The sequence below is a fragment of the Platalea leucorodia genome, assembly GCF_965183815.1.
Source record: "Platalea leucorodia genome assembly, chromosome: 22".
Lineage (NCBI taxonomy): Eukaryota > Metazoa > Chordata > Aves > Pelecaniformes > Threskiornithidae > Platalea > Platalea leucorodia.
In genome coordinates this window covers 5,716,974-5,739,722 of record NC_138844.1, presented here as the reverse complement: position 1 = coordinate 5,739,722, position 22,749 = coordinate 5,716,974, and the positions used below count along the sequence as shown (strand labels likewise).

At 47.9% G+C, this 22,749-nt stretch overlaps 1 protein-coding gene across 10 annotated transcripts in view; it reads left to right on the top strand.

Annotated features, from left to right (window-relative positions):
• FBXL20 (F-box and leucine rich repeat protein 20) overlaps positions 1-21,899 on the top strand; it is a 46,376-nt gene extending 24,477 nt beyond the window's left edge. For 6 of the 10 annotated variants that reach the window (XM_082331959.1, XM_082331957.1, XM_082331960.1 and 3 more), the window contains exons 4-15: positions 2,774-2,848; positions 5,294-5,388; positions 5,845-5,913; positions 6,110-6,205; positions 7,514-7,640; positions 9,626-9,700; positions 11,370-11,500; positions 12,949-13,009; positions 13,545-13,589; positions 14,989-15,045; positions 16,116-16,328; positions 17,234-19,691. In XM_082331959.1, coding sequence (XP_082188085.1) covers positions 2,774-2,848; positions 5,294-5,388; positions 5,845-5,913; positions 6,110-6,205; positions 7,514-7,640; positions 9,626-9,700; positions 11,370-11,500; positions 12,949-13,009; positions 13,545-13,589; positions 14,989-15,045; positions 16,116-16,328; positions 17,234-17,341 — 1,152 coding nt within the window. In that variant the 3' untranslated portion in view covers positions 17,342-19,691. The other 4 variants (XR_014230396.1, XR_014230397.1, XM_082331963.1 and 1 more) reach the window with 4 other exon arrangements.
• Positions 21,900-22,749: the final 850 nt, after the last annotated feature.

The following is a 22,749-nucleotide window of genomic DNA, read 5'->3' as shown; positions in this document are numbered from 1 at the left end:
CGCTGCAATACCAGAAACTTCGGAGAGCACCAGTGAAGGGGGACTCAAAGCTTGAATACCATTTTGCCGGTGTCCCAGGCCCCGAGCAGGTTACGAAGGGGAGGTGGCTGACTTTTTGCCCGAGAACTCTCCTCTCCATCAGCCTGGGTTTGTACAGGAGGCCTGCGCTGATGAAAATATCAAACTTGGATGAGTCTAAAACAGCATCTTGTGGTTTTTGGTGGGGATGTAGAAATTTTGATTCACAAAGATGCTGCACAGTCAATGAAAGTTTACTTTCCTACTTGGATGTAGTTGAAGTAAGCATGGAAGAAAAAAATGAGTGTTTATTTTGTTTAGGGTTGGGTTTTTTCCTTAAGGAGCTCATAGTTTTGTGGGCTTCAGCTAATGAAATCCAGCTTGGATTATTCGCTTCGGAAAATCCCTCCAACTGCAGGTCCAGTCATCTAGAGCTCCCAGATTTGTTCAGATGCTTTATCCTGCCGGTGTCTGAGCAGACAGGCAGAGGAAGCGTTACTGCAGCGGGAGTGGAAGTCAGTGACACGGGAGGGTGTTTGTCGCGGTGGGTTCACCGTACCGGCAGAGCTGGTGCTCACCGACACCTGTAGAAAACTGATCAGTCTTGGGTTCAAACTTGAACCATGACTTGTTTCATTTTTCAGAGTACGTAAGAATAAGAAAGACTACGCTTAAACATTTTCAATTGCATTAAAAAATATCCTGTGTGATGTCTAGGCATTACGGTTGTCACCCCGTGTTCTCTGAATAACGTAGGTCTTCTAGTGGAAGATCTTCCAGCTGAAATTCACTGCCCCAGCAGAACAATATTGAGCAAAATGGGCTGTCAAAGATACTTGCCAGTGTCAAGGCGTACTCCCATTTCCATCGCTTGCTCCTGTTTACACAGTCCACAGGGCATCGGAGAACGCATTGGTCACTATGTGACCCAGCATGTGTTGTAAAGGACTAAAGCATCTGCAGGGAGCTACAGAAAGGCTGTATGTAGTCTTGCCTACATTGCACATTAAAATATGCTGTGTTACCACTTGCATCCACTGATGCATTTCTTCTCCACTGGAGCTACTGCTTTTATCGTGGTGACAACTAGACCTTGCAACAGATATCAGCAATGAGATTTAAAACGGAGAAAATCAATTAATGCCTACAGTTCTGTCGGCTGTTCTAAGTCGACACGTGGCTTGCACAAGAGCTAGTATATTGTGATGCAGATGTAGCTTAGTGCATGTAATAGATGTAGTATAAAAATATGCCATATACATATACATGCACGCTTTCATAATGATGGGCTTGTGGTTATTATGAGATCTAGTTGTTTACTTCAATTGTGTAATTAAAGCTTCAAGTACAGTACTGCCTTGACAACCTTTTTGATTCATTAAGGGCAGAATTACTAACTTTCAGTTCCTGGTTCTCATTTGTAGTATGAACCACATGAGATTTTTGTTTGTTTGTTTAAAAAAAAAAAAAAACAAAACCAAAACCAAACCCTTCAGTCAGCCCTAGTAAACACTGTCACTCCGGCAGTGGTGCCTAGCTCTCAGGTCAGGGCTGGATGCTTTATCTGGACAGCTTTTGGTGAAGAAGTTTTTCTAATACCCAACCCAAACCTGCCCTGGCGCAGCTTGAGGCCGTTCCCTCTCGTCCCATCGCTTGTTCCTGGGGAGCAGAGACCGACCCCCCCGGCTCCAGCCTCCTTTCAGGCCGTTGCAGAGAGCGATGAGGGCTCCCCTCAGCCTCCTCTTCTCCAGGCTGAGCCCCCCCAGCTCCCCCAGCCGCTCCTCCCCAGCCTTGTGCTCCAGCCCCTGCCCCAGCCTCGCTGCCCTGCTCTGGCCACGCTCCAGCCCCTCCATGGCCGCCTTGGGGTGCGGGGCCCAGCGCTGAGCACAGCATTCGAGGGGCGGCCTCACCAGCGCCCAGCACAGGGGGACGATCCCCGCCCTGGTCCTGTTCCTGATACAAGCCAGGATGCCACTGGCCCTCTTGGCCACCTGAGCACACTGCTGGCTCATGTTCAGCGGCTGTCGACCAGCACCCCCAGGCCCTTTCCCGCTGGGCAGCTCCCAGCCGCTCCTCCCCACGCCTGCAGCGGTGCCTGGGCTTGTTGTGCCCCAGGGTAGGACCCGGCCCTGAGCCTTGCTGACCCTCACCCCGTGGCCCGGGCCCATCGACCCGGCCTGGCCAGGGCCCTCTGCAGACCCCCCCTGCCCCCCAGCAGATCGACACTTCCAGCCAACTTGGTGTCATCTGCAAACTGAGGGTGCCCTCGATCCCCGCATCCAGATCATCAATGAAGATATTGAACAGGACCAGCCCCAGCACTGCGCCCTGGGGAACACCACTCGTGACCAACTCATCTTCACGTTGGTCCTGCTAGCGTCCGTTCAAGGCGTTGGTTTAGCTGGTGATGCTGCAGAGGGGATTAGATTCCAGCCAGGACTGCGAAGATGCCCGCGCTCCGGCACTGCCTCCTGTCCTGGCTCAGCACCGACGCCTCCCGCGGGAGCAGAAGTGGCCGGGGCGCCGCGGGCTTGCTGTTTTGGGGACTTGCGAAGAGCGCGCCGTGTAGGCGAGGGGCCTCTTGTCCGAGCGAGTGATTCTGGTAACTGCGCGGTTTGCCTTGTTGGCTGTAATTACTTGTTGCTTTTATATCCGAGACAGAATGTTGTTTCTAAAAGGAACAAATTGTAACTGGGTCCCCACTGGCGGGTTTTTTCATATTAACAAGACATTTACATTTTTTCCCCCGATAAAGGCATGGAATGTTCTGGCCCTGGATGGCAGTAACTGGCAGCGAATTGACCTGTTTGGTTTCCAGAGGGATATTGAGGTATAATTAAGTGACATACAAACCCATTTTTCTTGTTAAAATGTAATTACAGCCTAGAATGGATTAATACTCCCAGCGTAACCCTTTTTACCTTCCCTAGAGATAGAAATCATTAATTTCAGTTCTTCTTAGCTTCAGGGAGTCTTTAAAGTCTTGGCAATCCATTCAGCTTTTGAAAATGGACAGAATTCTATATCTGTATCGAGACTTAAAGGTAGTAATCGAAGGAAAGTATTTTTGTGTGTGTTCTGAAAACAAAAATGAGTAAATAGGTATGTTCTTGTGGAAAACTACTGCTTCTGTATAGCAGAATTTAGGCTCCTTTTCCTTTCGCTCAAAGAAATGTTAACACAGCACTGACTTAGGTCATTAAGACTGAACGTCTTTTGAAACATGGCCTGCAATATGTCTGTCCTTTCCTGTCTTATCTTTAATATGAAAAGTTGAAATGTAAGTGAAGGTGATTTAGGGGGACGAGGTCAAAATTGTTCCTAAAAGACGCAGCTTTGGAAATGCTTCATTGTAGCTGTTGTAAATCTGTTAGATGTGGACTACTCGGCACCGATAGGAATGGATGCTGTTGTCGTGCCGTTCTTAAAATTAAAATTGCATTAATCAGGAAAAGGGACAAGAGGAAAAAAAACCCTTAAGTTTCTTATCAGAAAGTTATATCTTCTTTAAAACATGTTGGAGGAGGGAGCGTATCATTTTAACTCATGATAGACAGAGGCATAAACCAGATGATGACTGAAGATTCACACCTTGGGGGAACAGGTGGGAAATACCCACATTATTTGGGGAGGAAAGAGTTAAAATAATCTCTTTCTGCCAGCTGCGTATCCAAGCAGCTGAGACGCACGGATAAAGGTACAGACCCCTGATGCTGTGACTCCTGCGTGCTTGCAGGGGTCGAAGTGGCCTGAAACTTCTTGAAGGAAGTAAATGGGGTCTTTTTTGTTCTTGATAATAAATACTTTCTCTCTTAACATGCCTTGATAGTTCTGGACCCATAAAATTATTTACTTTCGTAGAGGTAGAGCCCAGTTACCAGTGGTGCCTGGTCTACGGAGGCAGCAGGAGATGTGGACGGAGCCTCTCGGCCTCGCTGCTGTCGTTGGTCTGTGTAGGAGGGAGAGAGGCAGGAGTGCAGTGAATACAAACTAGGCTTTTTGCATTCTTGAGTGGTTTTTTGCGGGGTTTTAATGTCTCTTTGTTCTCTAACACCACTCTATACATCAAACACGTGTTCTTGCATAGGCACGAACTTCCACTTTTAAAACAAAATGCTTGAATATGTTGTACCTAACCGAAAAGTACCTGCTAGACTTCCTGATGTCCTAAATGTTGTTTGCTTTAAGGGAATGTAAATCCATCAGTTGATGTAAATTCCATATATAAACATGTTTGAGTCCTCTAATTCAAGCATATGAATTCATAGGCTTGCTAGAGGAACTGCAAAACCGCATGGACTCTCTCAGATTTTCCAGCCCCTCTACACGGGCGTGCGGGTCGAGCTTCGCTCCTCCGTCAGCCGGGGCAGCACGGCGGCGGTACGCTGCGGCCGTAGAGCTGCTGCCGTAGCCCCTGAAAGCAAGTGGCCAGATGTCACCAGAAGCTCGTGCAGAGATCTCGTTAAGCTGGTTTCTCTTTTTTGATTGTGGTATTACGTTGTACCAAGCCTGATGCTTGATATTTTTTTTGGACTGGAAAAACATTACAGAAGAGTATCTTCATCATTATAGAGGTCTTAAATGCCAACTAGAACTTGAAGAAGCAAGTGATGTTCCTGTTCTGTGATGAACAACCACGTAGACTAAAGTAGAGGGGAAGGATTTTTAATTTCTGGACACTGATACAAATGTTCTCTCAATGGTTTTCCCACTTAGTTCACAGGGAGAAGTAGCTGGGTAAATGCTAGCTTGTAGTGGGGTCTTTGGAGGCTTCCATTGCTTACAAATTTGAAATTAGAAAAGCATTTCTCTAGATCTCTTGAACGCAAATATTTGAATCCTTTTTTTCTGTGAGAATAAAACTTGTGGGCTGGCTTTGCCTCATCTCTATTTTAAAATCGAAATTTAAGTATATCCATTTATAGTACATTGACTGTACTTATTTGTAAATCTTGCTGCCCGTGTTGTAGCAATGGCATTGCTCCTTTCCTCTTCCTTTGGTAGTCTGTGTCCATGTCCGGGAGCTCTGAGCTGGGGGAAATTCCCCAGTCGTTAGCCTGAGCGGCTTTAGGTGATTGTTCCTTGTCTCTCCATCTTCAGAAGCTGAATAATTCTCCCTCTCCCTGCCTTAGATTATTTTCATGGCACTTTTGTTTTCTTAGCACTGTTTTACCTAGAATAACAAACTGTTGTTAATCTGCAAAATTTTGAGTTCAACTTTTTGAATGAGCAGGTGACTTTTGGATTTTAATGCAATTCTTTCTGTCTCCGACAGGGCCGAGTAGTTGAGAATATTTCTAAGAGATGCGGGGGTTTCTTGCGGAAGCTGAGCCTGCGTGGCTGTCTGGTAGTGGGAGACAATGCATTAAGGTAGTGGTACGGCTTCTTTCCGCTCTTAAATGCGATGTAAAGAATGGTTCAGTTTCTACCACAGAGGATTGGAATAATTTATGAACACTTTGGAACTGAGATCTTTAGCCTGTGTGTCTAACTTAAAACATCGAGAGCGGTAGCATATAAGCCTTTCTAATGTATCATTTTTTAACTTCGCAGAATAGCCATTTTTCTCAATTCTCATTAAAATAATGCCAGCTGCTGCTACAGGCTGACTGATTGGCACTGGATTAGAAGCTTTTGCCTTTAGGCTGGGAAATCCCAAGGCAAGATATGGGGCAACATAAATTACTTATTGTATTTATTTACTTATTTTATTTGAGACAATTTTGTAAAATTGCATCTGATGTGTTACAGTTAAAACAAATGCGGTAAACCATCTGGAAGTCTATTGCCTGAAAAATACTGTGTTTTCCCTTTCCTTTAATAAAGGACATTTGCACAGAACTGCAGAAATATTGAAGTATTGAACCTAAATGGCTGTACCAAGATCACAGATGCGTAAGTAACATTCCCATCTCTGTTTGCCCTGTCATCCCCTTTTCTGGGTGCCCCACGTTATATTCTCCATCTCTTTTTTTTTGTAAGGGAAGGCCAGGCTTGTGCATGCGGTAGATAATATAATGCATGTCATACGAAATGTATATGACTTTGAATAAGTCTATTGCATGAGTGTGTCTTGTACGTTCTCTTTCAGTACGTGTACCAGCCTCAGTAAGTTCTGCTCTAGACTCAGGCACCTCGATTTGGCTTCCTGCACTTCCATAACCAACCTGTCTCTGAAAGCACTGAGGTAGGAATCAACAACATTGACTTTGGCGACTGATTCCAGATAGCGTGACGCACCGTTGCCCCGTGTGTCTCGTGTGCCTTGGAGGAGACGGACATAGGCTGAGGTGTAACCGCGATTAGAATTCAGGCGTTCCCCAGCAGAGCTCAACATTCGCACGTTGTGCCTCCTGGGTTGCCGAGACAGAGGAGGAGGACTCAGTAAAAGCTGCCCTTGGCCTTGTTTGTGTCCATCCTGATGGTTATTAGCAGTAGAAGAAGAATTATATTCTATTAAAGTCTTGGAGGAGGGATTTGGGGGGAGACAAAAGTCTTAGACTGCCTTTTTAAAATGCTCATTTACTAACAGTCAACTTCTTCCTTGTAAGTGTACCATTGCGTACTTAGCAATTGTTTACGTAGCTAGAAGGTGAACACCAGCATGTGACTATTTGTCTTTCTAAACTGCTTAGGAGACATATAACTGCTTAAATCCGCTAAATGGAATTCCCAAGTAATCTAGAAAAGGAAGGGACAGACAGACATTGGTGGGAAGATATTGGGACAGAGAAAAGGAGGCAAAAAAACCCACTAAAGGTAACAATAGAGGCCAAGCTATTAAAAAAAAAAATTCAAGTGATACACTAGTGGAATAAAAGAAAATACAGGAAAGCTGTATCGCAGGGAAAAATACTGGAAGGTGAATCTAGACACCAGAAGAAAACACAGATTTGAAAGAACAAATGAATGATTGAATTTTTTGTAGCTACATTAGAATACTTTGAGCCTGGTTTTTCCTTCCCTTGAGAGTCTTCGTTCTTGTCTCTAATTGCACATGGTCAAATTTGTGCTGCAGCTATCTTAAATACATGATAGCATGTAGATCTCTTCCTAATTACAAATTACACTGGAGCATTACTCCTACTGGCAACTATTTGCAAATGCAAAGTTACACCTGGAAAGTCGAAGCAGCCTGGCAGAAATCGACCCTATTTTAGGGTTTTGTTGAGGATGGTTCGGTTGTATTCAGATCCAGAAAGCCGATAGTGTCTGTCCTCGTATAGGAGCTGGGAGGGGTCCAAAATGGGATAAATCAGTGGTCTTTAACCCTATTAATACCCTGCTTTAGAGCTCCTGGTACTGCCTCTGGAGAGCTCCTCACATCTGGAGATGATGGTTGACAAAAGCGTTCCCCGTGGGGGTGTGGGGTGCGGGTGTACATCTGTGCTCATGTGGGTTCCAGAAATGGGAATTTCCTAGATTCTGGCTTGAAGCGGGATTTCTTTCCAAAGCAAAACCAAGCTTCCACACGCTTTTCCTTTCACCTCCAAAGTGAGGGATGCCCACTGCTGGAACAGCTGGATATCTCCTGGTGCGACCAAGTGACTAAGGATGGCATCCAGGCTCTGGTGAGAGGCTGCGGTGGACTCAAAGCCCTCTTCCTGAGAGGCTGCATGCAGGTACGGCTCTATGGAGAGTGCTCAAATTCAATAATAACAGCTAGCTTATTTCTGCTGTAATTGAAAGTATGGGGCTGAAGTCTTGTGGATTTTTCTATTTCCAGAAATGTTACGTTACTGAAATTACTCACAATCTGTCTGTTGGAGATTAACTGCTTTTATTGAAATTCTTTAATAGCTTTGAGCTCAGCATGAATGGTGGGACAGTGAACAAATTGCATATCTAGCTGTAGAATCATTCTTCTTTCTTCCCATCGGGAACACATTGAGCAAACTTTTGTAAGAGGAGATAACTTTGTTATTCGTGGCTAGACCCATCCGTCTCTGAAGGCTCAGAAAATTTTAGAAAGCATGACAGTACTTTCATCCGCACTGGTGATAGAATTTCTTCTACGTGTCGTTTGGATCTTCTAGTTAGAGAGAATCACCGTGGATGTGACTCCGTGAAAAGACACCTCTGCAGCCGGTCAGGAGCATAGTAGTATCCCCTCAAGTACATCGTAGAGCTCTTGAGCTATACAGTATATTTCGAAGAGGCTGCAGGGGCTGTGATGCTTGTACTTTGGAATATATAAATGGTCCGCTAACTCTTACAGCTGAAAGGGCTTTTTTTGCCCCTTATTATACTTGTTGTTATTTAGACTAACTTCCTTTATTCTTTCGTTACTGTCTTACCTGGTGAATCATTGAAAAGTTTAATGCGTTAAATACTTCCCTGCATTACAACTTTACTACGGAGTTGTATCAATGATGAACTGGGGCGTGGGGAGCATCAGCCTTGAGCATTACTCTTTCAATGAGCAAGAGCTCCTTGCAAAGCTATTTCACAAAGAATGTGGGGATTAATTCTTATTTTTTTTACTTAAGTGGGCTGGGGTCTTTTTAATGCAGACAGATAGGCTAGAAAGGAGGAAACGTGTGTCTCAGAATCTTGTCCTTGAAAAAGGAGAGTAAAACTGGCCCCGCAGGAGTTGAAACCCGTGACCCAGAGACTCCCGAGAGTTTCAAAGCCTCAAGGTAGACCTGGAAAACGATCTCTGACCTGTTGGGTCCATGAACCCAAACACTGACAGCGCTTATTTGGTTTGGATTTGGTGTTTTTTCTTGGGGGTAGGGATTCCTTAAGTATGAGTCAATAAGTGCCATTTTTGTCTGCTGTGTATAGCTAAACAGCTATATGTTTTAATTTTGCAAAAAGCATATTTCTCATGTGCATGGACACACAACGTCCTGAAAGGTTCTTGTGGTGAGCAAAGCAATAATACTCTGGTTATGTGCACAAAGCAGTCGTGTGCACCAGCGAGCCCAGCTGTAAGGGCTATAGTCAGTAGTTTTTCTAAATTTATACTACGGTTGGATTTTTAATACGTGAGATGGGTATACATGGCTGTAAAAATGACTTGATTAAAGATAGAACAATCTCAGCCTATTTTGAGAATTCAGGTCATAGAAACAGCTTGAGTTTCTAGTAATTTATGGAGTCGTGAGTAATATTGATGGCAATACATCCTTGTTATCAATTACTTGCCATCTGTTCTTATAGATTTAAGAATAGCAGGCTTTTTTATCATCAGAAAGCAACCTGGATATGTTTGGGCTCCTCACATTGAAATAAGACTTTTTTTTTTAATTCCAGTATTGCAATATAAAAATGGTGTTACTTATAGGCCCTCGCTAGTGAAGCATTTCCTTAACTCCTGTAAATAGTTTCCGATTTCACTGCTTGCTTTGTTAATTATGCATGTTTGATCAGATCAGCTTTTCTTTAAATCAGTAACTCAGTGCTGTGAGTCTTTGAACTCTGTTCCTGAGACGGTAAAGAAAAAAAAAATGCAGTTATTGCTGTGTATTTTGAGATTGCAGAGCATTGCCCTCCTCCCCCATAGGTATCCAAACCACAGATGCCTTATTGTCCCCAAAGCTTTATTTTGAAGATTGCTTCAAGTATTAACAGGTTGCTTCAGTCTCTAAATTTTTCTTTCCAGCTTGAGGATGAAGCTCTGAAATACATTGGTGCACATTGTCCCGAACTGGTGACTTTAAACCTTCAAACATGCTTAGTAAGTAAAGCTTCCTATGATTTCCCAACTCGGCCATCGTTGTGCATTTAGAGGCCAGCTCTAAGCAGAACCATGCAGAGCGTACTCATCCCAGAAACGTCATCATCTGTGCAGACAGGGCAATTGTAAATTTACGAGGCTTTTAAAAATAGTTGATGAAAAACAGCTTTTTGGTAGCCTTCAGTAATGTAGAATAAGCCCCCAAAACAGCATCATAGCACTCACTTTGTCAGAATTGTTTGTCTCTCGGCCCTGCCCACGGGGCTCCTAAACTCATTTGCAGGACTGGCTGGAAAAATTCTTTCCATCGGGCTGGAGTGTTTGTGTGGTGATCTGGCCAGGCGGTTCCTCCGGTCTCTTTATAAAATTGAACCAAGAAATGAAGTTTCCCTGCACAGAAGGGCTCTAAACCAGTTATTCTGCAGTGCCAAAAATGTATATTTATGCCAAAAAAGAAATTGGAATGGGCTCTTTGTACATACCATCATGCAGTTAGCCTGACGCAGTGAGTAACTGGATAGTCTCTTCCTTTTCCACGGAAGTGGGCGAGGACTTTGGGGGCTGCAGGGCTGTCCTTTCCCAGTCCTGTTTAAGGAGTAGCTTTACCAGTTACTAGACTGGCTAGAGACTGGTGCCCATCCATCTGAGACTGGGTGCTTGCAAAGGAGGAGCTGGACTGTTAGCAGCTTCCAGATCTGCGTCTGGCATCTAAGGGAGAGGCAAACAGGCAGAAGGGAGAAGAAAATTAATAAGGTTCTTGATCGCCTTAACTGAAAATACCAAGTTCTTCCCAGTTTCTGTTTCATCTCACTCCAGCGCTTGGGCTTACCAGCCCACAGACTTGCTGTTTGCTATTTTAAAAGAAGCAATGCCAGTTCCTAGGTTGGTGCTTTTCTGTGGGAATTGAGTCTGGCTGCCTCTGAAAAATCCAGAACTGAGTGAGGTTTAACCTGGTCCTCCAGCACGCACAGCCTCTGCCACCTATTGTCCCTCTTTCCCTCATCCCGCTGCGTACACGCGGCTCTTTGGCACGGCCACGCTGAGTCCCAGCCCCTTGTGCTCACGCAGGGAAAAACCTGGAGCAGATTCGTGCGCTGTTGCCATCCCAGACCTGAGAGCAGAGCACACGGGGCCGGCTGGACCCCGTGCGTCCAGGGACGCGGCGGATCGATGGAGTGTGAATTTAGCATGGTCTGGGCTGTAAGCCTGTCTCGCAGCTCAGGTTTTGGTCCCAAACCACTGAAGTGTATTTTTAAAAGGCTGTTTGTGAAAACAACCTGCTGCTTATTTTGAGGGTAACTCTGTTAGGTGCTTTCTTGTCTTGAGTTTCAGCCAAGAGGGTCATTGCAAGCAAGGGTTGCAGAGGAAGGCAGGAGACCGAGTCTGGGCCTGCTGCTACCGTCCCTTCCCCATCGCTCAGATGGTGCCCAAGCTCAGAAACATTTCCGTGCATGTGGAATCACTTTCCGAATGTTTACAAGTCACTTCAGCGTGGCTGGTCCTGTTCCAGCTGCTCCAGTGAAATATTTGAATGCATTTTTGGGTTGAAAGAAGCGTAACTTGGCCTCAGTTACGTGCCTGGCTGGAAGTCTGAGAAGGAAAATATGCAGTGCCTTGCACCTCCACCTACATTGTTATGGCTTGTGATGTTTTATTGTTTTTCTTGTAGCAAATAACAGATGATGGTCTCATTACAATATGCAGAGGATGCCACAAGTTACAATCCTTGTGTGCTTCAGGCTGCTCTAACATTACAGATGCCATCTTGAATGCCCTGGGACAGAACTGCCCAAGGCTTAGGTAAGTTTTCGCTGCAGTTACCCGAGCTCCGGTGACCCGTTGCATGTTGAGCAAAGGATCTCGGTGACATGGTCGTGTAATATTTGAGCCATTTTAAACTCTGAAGGTCTTTCTGAAAGTGCGCTTTTTATCACTGAGCTTTTTCCAGGCGTTTGCTGTGGGATGATCGTAGTTTTCCCCAAACTTCTGGTTTCTAAACTTGTGCGAGTAAAACAGTGGTAAAAGAGCTCCATGCCGTGGTGGTGTGCACTGCCAATAGACTCGCTTAGCAGCAGTCTCATTTTACACCACTGTGCATCTACTTACGTTCTTCGGTGAAAAACAGTTGAGGTTAGGTTACTTTTGTATTGAGAACTGAACACACATTGACACAACGTTGTTTCCTCTTGACGTGTGACATTAACGGGGTTTTCGTGATGATTTTGTAGCAGGTGGAATTTGTGCTAACTTTCACCCTGCTTGAGAGTGGGCTTCCAGTGACATCTCTGCAGGTGTTTGCTTTTTTTTTTATTTTAAGACTTTTATTTTATTAGGACAAGTTTCTTCAGGAAGACTTTGCTATAATTCAGAAAATAGCCAGGTGCAGAAAGAAGAGACAGTTTTATTATCTGACAGCTGTAACAGCTGAGCGGCCTGTTTTAAATGGCATAAAATACACGTCTTCTGGAGAAAAAAAAACACAACCGTTTTCTGTGTTAAGCTCATTTAAAGAATTATGGGTACAAAGTGCAGCATACAAGTGTACGGAAACCAGTTTTGAAAGAGGAAGGTTAAACAAGAGTTTGGTTCCAAATCGTTTCTGTGTTGATGTTCAGCTTCAGCTGCAGCTTTACGGTATTAAGTATACGGTAAAATGCATAACCCACTTTAGGCAAGTGGACTTTCTTTTCTATAGACGTCGATAAATGTGTTAACGTTGTGAAGCAGGCCTCTGTAGAGCTGCGGTAACTGTCTGCCAGAAAGTTTCTGTCTGTTGTCGCAGAAGCAAGCAGTTCGCCTCGTAGAAGACTTCAGACTCTTCTGTCACGGCATTAAATATTTATTCTTTCACGCCCACCTGCCAGGTTGTCGTGTATTACGCCCTTTTTCACGACGAGATCTGTATTTTGGGTGGAAACCAGAGAAGATCACTTGGGGAGGTTGTAGAGTGTCCAGCAGTGAAGGTTTTTAAGAGCACCTTAGTCCAGCGTTTGTCGGATTAGACCTCCCTGCCTCGTAGCGGGGTGCGGACTGGATGAGCCTTGGAGTTCCCTTTTAGCCTGACTTCTTTTTTTCTTTCCCTGTGACCTACACTCAGGTATAGAGGGTGGATGCTCTGTGCAAATTATCCTCTCAGAGAGCACAGCCTAAACCAGGTCAAACTTTTCTGGGTTGCTGGAAGCTTTTAATGAAACACTCTGAAAAGCAAAATGACTCCACCATGGTTATTATAAATTCTTTCTGTGCAGAATATTAGAAGTTGCAAGGTGTTCTCAACTAACAGATGTGGGCTTTACCACTCTAGCTAGGGTAAGTGCTCATTTCCACTTTTTCACCAAGTATCTTTGCTTGCTTTTTGTGATAGATATGACCAGAGAGTAGCTTTCTCTTGAATGTAGATTTTTGTAATGCTTTTGATCTCGACGTTTGAGTGGAAGCTGTTACAAAAATCAGGTTGTATGTAATCTTTGGCATTGTCCTGACCCCCGCATAGGAGGATGTGCATCCAAACTGCACGAAAAGTTAAATACTTGAGAGTTATAAACTTTACTGTTTGGTTTTTTCTAGATTAATCTGTGTTCTATACAACTGACTCTAAATTTTAACCTCCTTTACTTTCTATGAATAAAAAAACTCGGTGCCTCTAAATGAGTGAAATTGCTAGATTTCCTTTACTGCATTTGGTGGTGGTTGTAAAGAAGCGGCAAACTTTCCTTTCAGCCATGATGTTTCATGGAGGAAACCCCTTTGTTTTTAAAAAGGGCTGTTTCATTGTAGTTGTGTTTATATTTGCTGTCTGAACTTTGCACTTAGTTTGTGTGTTCAATCTTTTGTCTGTTCCTAGAACTGCCATGAGCTTGAAAAAATGGACCTGGAAGAGTGCGTCCAGGTAGGAGGTGCCACCTCTGGCTGTTACTTTTTTTTAGCACAGTCACAACAGCGCGGAAAGATTGTGAACAAGTAGATTGTCTCTAAATCAGAACTTGATTTAGAACCCTGAGCAAGAAGATCGGATATATTTGGATAAGAAAATACCGCTTTTGTAGTTTGATCCTTTGTTCATATTTCATAGTCATGAATGCTCCTGTAAATAATCAAAGAACTCTTTAATAGTAGTAGATGTGTCCTGCAGCTCATGTAATAGATGTGTGAATTGTCACCCTTGACACAAGATGAAGTCCCAGAGTAAGATCTCTGCGTGTAAGGCAGGGGAAGGTTTGTGCTACGTATATTGCTAGAAATCATGGAAGTTTGTTTTGAAAAAACAGCCAGATTGTTTGAGCAGCAATGATTTTATAGAGGACGCGGCAGCAACTTGAAATAAAACCGGGGTGCCCGTGCTACCATTAGCCATCCTCAAAGGCAGTGGGATGTGATGTATTGAGTCTGTTATTCTTGAGTCTCAAAACCCTGGGCTGCAGCTGTCTGTGTTAGTTTTAAGGACGTCTCTCCTATGTGACTACAGCCTGGTCTGTAGGGCACGTACCGTAAGCTGATGGCCATTTCAAGGTAGCATTTACAGGGGAGAACAGTTGAATTTACTCAAGATCCCATGAAAAATCTCTAACCCTAAGGATAGATTTGAAATCGGTTCGGATAAAGACAGTGGTGATAATAGGATTTTGCTTCCTGGCATGAGAACAGCGTGACCCCGGTATTCTGTACTTCCTGATGTTTACAGGGCAGAAATTCAGGAGATCACAAGAGGAAATTACAATAGTCCAGACGGGAAGTGATTTAAAGTTAACCCAAAAAAGGAAGAAGAAAAATTAGGCTGCGTCCTTGGACTGAGTGCATTGAACAAAGACAGCCCAGCAAGTTCCCTTCTGAATGCTTTTAGATTAGAAAGCCATTGTGTTGAGCCTCTTTTCTTCCTGAAGAATAAAGAGGAACAATTCGGCAGTCCACGGAGCTGTTGGAAGGGGATTTGGACACCTCTTGTACTTTCAGAGACAAACATTTAGGAGACATCGGGGTGTTGGAAGAGGTCTGCTCACTTGCTTCTCTTAATTGTGAGCTTATTTCACGAGAGCTACTTAAGGAGGTTCAAAAAACCAACAATACCTATGTCTTAACAGTCCTTTAAGGCCATGAGTTGATTTCTATAAGGGAGTGGAAGAATCTGTACATCTGAAATTTGGTTATGTGGGGTATGAGTTCCTGAGAGGCTCAGGAGAGTGACCGGGGGGACACTGATAAGGCGAAAGTTTGCCGTTTTTCTTTCGTAGGGGGGAAAAAAGTCCTTGTGCAAAGCACCCAGGATGAAAGGGCTTTTTCTTTTTTTCCAGATAACAGACAGTACACTAATCCAGCTTTCCATACACTGTCCACGGCTTCAGGTTCTGGTGAGTATTATAAGTGAGACTTTCAGCATTTTCTTTCTATAAACAAAGGGATTTTAAGCACTGCCTGTGGGGATTTGTCTCTTTGACTTCATAGACGTGTTGCGAAGGCTTGGAAGAACTTGGCTAGAAACTTGACCCTGAAGAACCTATTGTCCCTCCCCTACTGCTAGCATTAATCGTACGCCAGGCACCCACAGCTGCCTGAAAATGAATTATAGGACACTGGATTCTCCTGGTACCAGGCTCTGGCTGTCCTCAGCAAGCCGAGCAGAATCTGTCTGCAAACCGGGCTGCCAGTCCCTCTGTAGGAGAGGAGACTGCAGCCCTTCTCACCTGTAGTACGGAGCTGGCAGCTGAGACCGGGAAAGCTTCCTGGCTCTGGAAAGCAGTGTTCCTCTTGGTCTAAATTTCTGGGAATTTAGTCTCGGTCTCCTGTGCGTCCCTGTGCGTGCTGCTCCGTTGTCATCATGAGAAACCCTGTCCTGGGAGGTGGGGGGCGCAGTCGGCGGGTTCTCCTGCGCAGCCATCCCTTCTGCACGCTGTGCCCCTCAACAAAGCAAGGGGCTGACGCTGTCTCCTAGTTGAAGCCCCGCTTCCTCCTTTAGGATGCAGGCCCCCCAAAAAATGCACCAAGTGGGTGGCATTGTATTTCTGCGGGTTCTTAGACCCCCTGACAGGGTCCTTCCCGTGATGTGTAAGGCCACAGATTTTACAAAGGTGCTTTCTTGGATAGCAGAGGTATTTATTCCGTTTCTGTGCCGTCCTGTCTCCGCTGGTCTCACCTTTCTTTCAGCAGCTGCCTTTCCCATTGCGCTTCAGCTAGGAGTTTTCCCCTTGCAGGCACATTAGTCCCTGGAGGCCCACAGAGTCCAGCGCCTGCAGTCTGGAGCGCAGCGGTGGCTCCAGCGCGAGGAGGGAGTACAGACCTGTCCAAAAAGCCGGTGTGACAAACCAGTCCAAACCTATGAAACGTGGGCCATCTTCTCTCTTGTCCCACAGCGTCCCCCAGCAGCGTGTTGGCTTCTGTTTGCCGATGGCAGAGGCCGCTAACTTGCTGTGTTTGGATGCAGAGTTTGTCCCACTGTGAGCTGATCACGGATGATGGGATTCGCCACTTGGGAAACGGCGCCTGCGCACACAACTGCTTGGAGATGATCGAGCTGGACAACTGCCCTTTGATCACGGACGCCTCCCTGGAGCACCTGAAAAGCTGCCACAGCTTGAAGAAGATAGAACTGTACGACTGTCAGCAAATCACGCGGGCAGGGATCAAGAGACTCAGGGTAAAAAAGAAAAATAATAAAACACCGCTAAGGCTATGACTTGAACACTTTATCTGGTGGGAGGAGGGAGGGCTGAGGTTTCAGATTCCTCATGATCCAGTGATTATTCTTAAAAGGATTGTGAGAACCGTTGTCTATGAAATTAATAGCTGTCCTGCACTCAGAAGGTTGGATGGGGAGGAACGCTGGCTGGCAGGGAAGAGAGATAATTGCTGTGTTCACTGAGTAGGAGCAGAAAGGAACAGCGGAGACCCAGCCTGCAAGTGCTCATTTTACAAGCGCTCGTACACGACAGCGCTCTTCTAAACGTGGGACCAAGAGTTAGTGCCACAGCAAATGTGTAGAATGGCACCTCCTCTGGACTGCTTTATATGCTCAGCGTAGATTGTAGCGCACTTCATACGGACGCTTCCCATATAAATAATTCCAGCTTATCCTGTCCTAAAGCCAGTCTGTTGTAGGCGAGGCTCTGTGTCCTTGTGAGGGACAAAGCCAGGGCTGCCCTGTCGCTAGCTGCTGGTCATCTAAGGCACTCTCTGTCCCGGTGATTTCCCTTCTATTTCTCCATCTACAAAAGAGGGGTAACGATAACATTTATTTGCAAAGAGAGCACGGATGGTGCAGTTAGATGGTGTTCTCTTCCCCACGGCTGCCACAGGATTAATGGCAAGGAAAGCATCATTTTTTCTTATTGCTGTAGCTCTGTTTTCTGGTAACAGAAAGAACTTGCTCATCCACGGTCTGTGGGGAAATCACACCAGCGAACTGAAAGAGTTCAATTCCAGTTTTTACGCGCGTGTTAGTTTGTAGTCTGCAGACAAGAAAGCCAGGCCTGCTTCTGCTTCTCTTTGGCTCTTGCACTGCCGCTACCCTTGTCGCTTTACACATCGCGTTTCTCTTTTCAGACCCATTTACCCAGTATCGAAGTCCATGCCTACTTCGCGCCTGTGACTCCACCTCCTTCGGTCGGGGGCAGCAGACAACGCTTCTGCAGATGTTGCATCATCCTATGACACTGGAAGCGGTTATCCTTGCAAACTGAGTATTTAATTACACTTGTAGAATTACGGTGGACACCAGTATCTTCAAGGAAAGCGATACCAGTGTCATTTGCAAGGGCCAGTGAGCAGGGCTGTGGTGCCAGGCCCCTGTAGCCACCCATACACATACATATACGCACCCCACCCGTTCCAGCAAACTGATGAACTCTGCAGTATGGGAGCTGGAGCTGTGTTGGCGTTTTCTGTAGGTGGATTGGTATAATTCTGAACCATTCCTACTGGGCATGCTCAGATGAAATCATTGCGGTAAGGAGGGGAGGTTTTTGCGAACCCAGAATGACTCTTGCTGCTGTCGAGGTTGGAATAGTAACTGAAATCCTTTGAAATGGGGAGAGGGGGAGAGGAAAGGAACATGCGAAAAAACAAACCCGAAAATCCCACCAAGTTTTGTGTCCATTTTTCAGTGAGGGAATGAAACAGCAGCTGTTGTGAGACATGATTTACTTGTGCTTCTCTACTTCCCGTTCCCTGCTGACCACCCTGAGCATGCTCACATTGAAGGTTCATCCGTTTCTTCTGTGTTTGTAGCATCCAGCTCAGAGGCTTCGAGATTGTTGTGATATAGCTTGAAATCTGTAATGTCAGGCTCAGTTTTTTTTACCCTCCCTACATCCTGCTTTTTTTTTTTTTTTTACAGATTTCTAATTCAGTAATTTTCTGAGATTTACCAAAAAAAAATTATGAATCAATAATTTAAATTTAAAAAAAAAAAAAAAATGCTTTTTACCGTTAGAAGCCTGAGCCCGTAATGACGTGTTTGGAAGATTTTTAAATGGCAAGTGAGCTGCAGTGCAGGCTAGGCTCCTGGAGGCTTCTTGGCCTATTTTATCAGCGATTGGGTGCCCAAATTTGTTTTGCATTTCAGATTTTATCCCAGTGACAAGAATATAACTCTTGATATAGGGGAAGAAGTTATAGTCTCTGTTCCAGTGACTGTAAGTTCCCTACTCCTGCTGTCCTTTCCCTCCAACCCTTCATCCTGCCCCCAAGGAAAAGGAAAGTAGAATCTTCTTGCTTGTTGCCCTGATGAAGAAATAATGGCTCGCTAATGGAAGCGGGAGGAACAGCAGGCCTGAAAATACGCCCTCGATTATTGTCACGTTTTTGAACGCTGAGTTGCGAGCGCTGGGTGATTTTTGCTGACTTTTGCATCTTCCGCAGGTAAGTGTCTTGCCCTGGAGAAGGAACCATCTGAATGAAGTGGGGGGGTTGCTGTGTGCCAGTGCTTCCCAGCTGTCAGGGTGTGAGTTCCCAGCAGCTGGTTTTGAGGCGTTTCGGGTGAGATTAGCCCCGGTGCTTCAGAGGAGCGCAGACAGCCCGGGCCAGCTCCCTGACCTCCCGGTTCCGTGATGCTGGCAGTTCCAGATGCCCGTTAGCAAACCTGGGAACAGATGGGCAGACGCCAAGGGTTTAATGGGGCAGAACCTGGTCAAACTGTAACAGGTTTGTGGAAGACGAGCTGACGTGTAAGCAATGGCGCTCTTCCCGCTGGCTGCACCCCGGGATGGAGGGGAGCGCACGTGTTTATGGACGGTTCCCGGCTGACCGAGAGCAGCAAGTCTGTTTAATCATCCTGGCTGCCAGCAGCCGAGGAAGCGGTGCTTCGCCTTTACGCTGAAGGATCTTACGACGGGGGAAGAGCGGGGTGCAGCACGAGGAATGGCTCTTTGAGGGTCCCAGGGGCTCGTTTTTTCACTGTGGGTTTGCTTTGAGGACAGTGTCTTGCTTCCCAACCCTCTTACCACTGTCTGAGCTATTCAAGCGGTTAGAAGGGTCGCTTAGTACCACCGAAGCCGTATCCCCTTCGTCTACAACTTAAATTTCCCCAACCCATCTGTATATGCTTAACAAAGTCTTGCAGATGCACAGTCTGCTGGGAGGAAATCCAGTATGCTGTGTTTAAAAGGATACTGTCAATTCCTTTCCTGTAGATCGCTTTTAATCCGTTATATTTATTCAAATGCCCTTTAGCGCTGTGGATTCTCTCTCTCTCTCTCCCCTCAACGAGCATGTTCCTATACTTCATTTGCAGAACTCCTTTCTCCGATTTTCAGGGTGGCAGAAGATGGTGGCGCTTCCCATGGTAACGGACTGGCGCGCCAGGGGCAGCACCCGGCCGGCGCAGTATTTGCACAGCTCTGGGAAGAACGCTTGGCTTTAGTTTGTACTGTGGCAGGGGAGAGCTGACGTGGATTTGCGAGCCAGGGTGTAGTTGGCTGACGGATTGCTTTGTAACAGAGCAGAGTTTTCAAGGCAAAACTCAAGAATACAGAACCCAAAGCTTTTTTTTTTTTTTTTTTCCAAACAGGGTGACAGCATTAAGGTAGCTCAAACTACTTGACAGTGTCCTTTTAAGTCAATTATCCGTCTTCAAATGGACTCTTCCTTATGTTTGTATCTAAATACCAATAAACACCATTTTCCAAGCTGTGTCTTACTAGAGGAATACCTTTGTAGAGCAAAACAAACCCTCCTGCCCGTGGCAGCATCCCGGCCGTGGGCTGCGTTTGGGAATGCCGTTTCTGCCCCGCGTTTCTGCTGGTGCCGGGCTGAGCTGGAGGAGCCGCGGCGCTGGGTCGGGCGCTGGCCCTGGCTGCGAGCTGGTGGCTGCGGAGGGCACCAAGCACCGGGGTTCGGGGCCCGTCGTTGGGAGGAATGGCTGTGTACTGTTGTTCGGAGGGGTAAGTGGTGCAAAATGGTGAAAGGTTCGGCGAGGAGCAAGCCCTGACTCGAAATCCAATCAATTTGCCAGCTCCCTACTTGTGCCAAACGCATCTCCTCCAGGCGCCGCGCTAGCCTAGCGGGACGGCGGATCAGGTCCTCGATGCGAGACCGCCAGCTGCTCGCCGTACCTTGGCCCTGTCCTTGCCCCCCTTGGCAGCCCGCCTGCGCCCCGGGACCCTGCCGTCCCCTAGGGCAGCGGCCGCGTGCGTTGCCACCCCGAAAAGCAGCGTTTTGCTGTAAGCCGGATCCGCCTCGGGGCACCTCGCCCCGGCCTCGCCGCGCGCGGGCTTCGGGAGCAGGCGGGTGGGGAGACGAAGGGACCGCGCTGCGAAACAGCCGGCGGCAGCTGGGCTGGTGCTGGCGGGGCCCTCGGGCGGGCGGCCTGGGGAGATCCGCTGCAACCAAAAATTAGGCTTTTCTGGTCTTTCGAGACGCACAGCGGCACTTTTTATCCCAATTCTGTAACCGTTCCCCACGAGGATGTGGTGCAAGCGTACCATGCTGTCACGATGGTTACTTAAAAACTTCAACAGTTTCCTATTTTCTAAACATCATTGTAATATTTTTTTTTTTTTTATTTCACTCTGTGTTCATGGCTGGCCCATGGTGTCATGGTTTTGGGTTGTTTTTTCTTTCGGGCGGTGGATGGGAGATCGGTATGACAAGGTTCTTTGCTGCGGTGTCCCGTGGTGGGGGTGTGCCCCAAAAACAAGGTTTAAAACACCTTGTCCTCTCCTGACGAAGGATTGCGTGGTTGGGGGGGGGGGGGGTCTGTTTTTTGGGTATTTTTCTGTTTTGCTCTGTTTTCTGGCATCCAAGCAAGCTGGCCGGGGTTTCTGTTCTCCCTCCGTGCTGAAGCCTGGCAGAGGCGCCCAGCTCCGCTCACGGGTGCCGAGGTCCCCGCGCTGCAGCTTCGGGAGTTGCGTGGGGCCAAAAAGAAAAAGAGGCGTGGGGGGAGAAGCCACTTCCCTCCTTGGTTGGAAGCCTCAGTCCGTGCGCGGGCAGCCCGTGCCGTCCCGGCCCCTCGCTCCCCCGGGGACCCTTCCTGGGTGCCCGGCCGAGCGCTCGGTGGCTCCCGTACCGAGGGGACATCTCGGCACAGGGTCCCGTCACCGGTGCCGCCTCGCCTGGCCCCCGCTCCCCTGGCGCTGCCCCGCGGCGCCGGCTGTCGCGGTGAGACGGGCGGCTCGGCAGAGCTGAGCATCGCTGCAGCCGGCGGTACCTGCTCTCCGTGCCGGCACGCACCGGCTGCCCAGCTTAACTGCCCTGGAGGTTTGGAGATTTTTTTTTAAAAGACAAGGAAATCCATCGCCCGCTCTCACCAGCCGGTGACGCCACGGGCTGCCCAGGCCGTGCCAGCCCCTGCCCTGCCGCGGGCGGGCACGCAGGCCGCCGGGGACCCTGGCAATGCCGCCGGGAACCCTGGCAATGCCACCCTCTGCCCGCAACCCCGCACCCCGGGGCTCTTTGCGCTGCCCCCACAAGCCTTCCTCCACCCCTAAAGGTGCAGCCGAGCTCCCCTGGGTTCTCCCCGCTGGCCACAAGCCCTGGCCGTTATCTCAGCGTCCGCTAAACCGGGATTATTCCCCCTCCTCTCTGCCACCCCCGAGCCCTCCGTGTTCGCATCCTCCAGCTCCTTTCCCGTGGCTGCGGGGCCCAGCCGGTGCGGGAGCCGCGGGCCGGCGTGGGGCCGCTGTGCCCGCAGACGGGGCCGGCCTGGCCGCCCCCCATTTCTAACGCATCTTTAGCCTCGGGTGGGCTCACGCTGTCTGTTCAGTCTGACGTACCGGACACGCGAGCTGGAACCTTGTCATACGCTCCCTCGATTATGTATGTATTATAGAGAGATCTGTAAAGTATTATTTTAATGATATTGTAATCTGTGCTTTCCTTGACACTGTGTGGGTATAATAATGCCATTAACTAAAAGTAAATATATATATATATATATATGTAGCTAAGGCGTCCCTTGTCTGTGATACGCTGTACGCGATCTCCGCGGGGCAGCGGGGGGCCGGCGGTGGAGGGGACAGTTGGGAAGGGGCTCGGGGGACCCAGCCCTGGCTCCCCTGGGCCGCGAGCGTTTTGGGGAGGGTCCTGGCCGTTTCCCTCTCCCCACCCTGCACCCACCAGCCCCGGGTCCGCGGGCCCCTCTCTGTCTGCTCGCTGTTTGCCAACACCCTGATCTCGGACCCGGCCTGGGAGCCGCCCCGGTGCCCTCCTCGTCCTGCTCCCCTCGGTCCCCATCCTTCCCGCTGGGAAGCCGGCCGCCGGCTCGTCCATCCCAAACCCCGCCATTGCCCTGCGAGTCGTTGCCTCCCATCTCACTTCACCCCCCGGCTCTGCCCTCCGTGCCGGCAACGGCTGCACCGCGCGGTGCTTGGGGGAAGGACTCGGTATTAAAAACAACCCCTTCCCTGAGCCAAAACGCAGAAATGAGGCTTTGCTGGGTTTTGGGCTCTGTGCCGCGGCCGGCTCCGTCCCAGCGGGGTGGGACAGGACCCGCTCTGCCCGCGTTTCCCCCGCGCCGCCCAAGAGCTGCCGGGGCTCGCTGGGGAAGAGGGGCTGTGCCCGTGCCCGGCCCCGCTCCCCAACCTGGCCCAGGGCCTCCCCGAGGCCACGGGGCTGCTCCCACC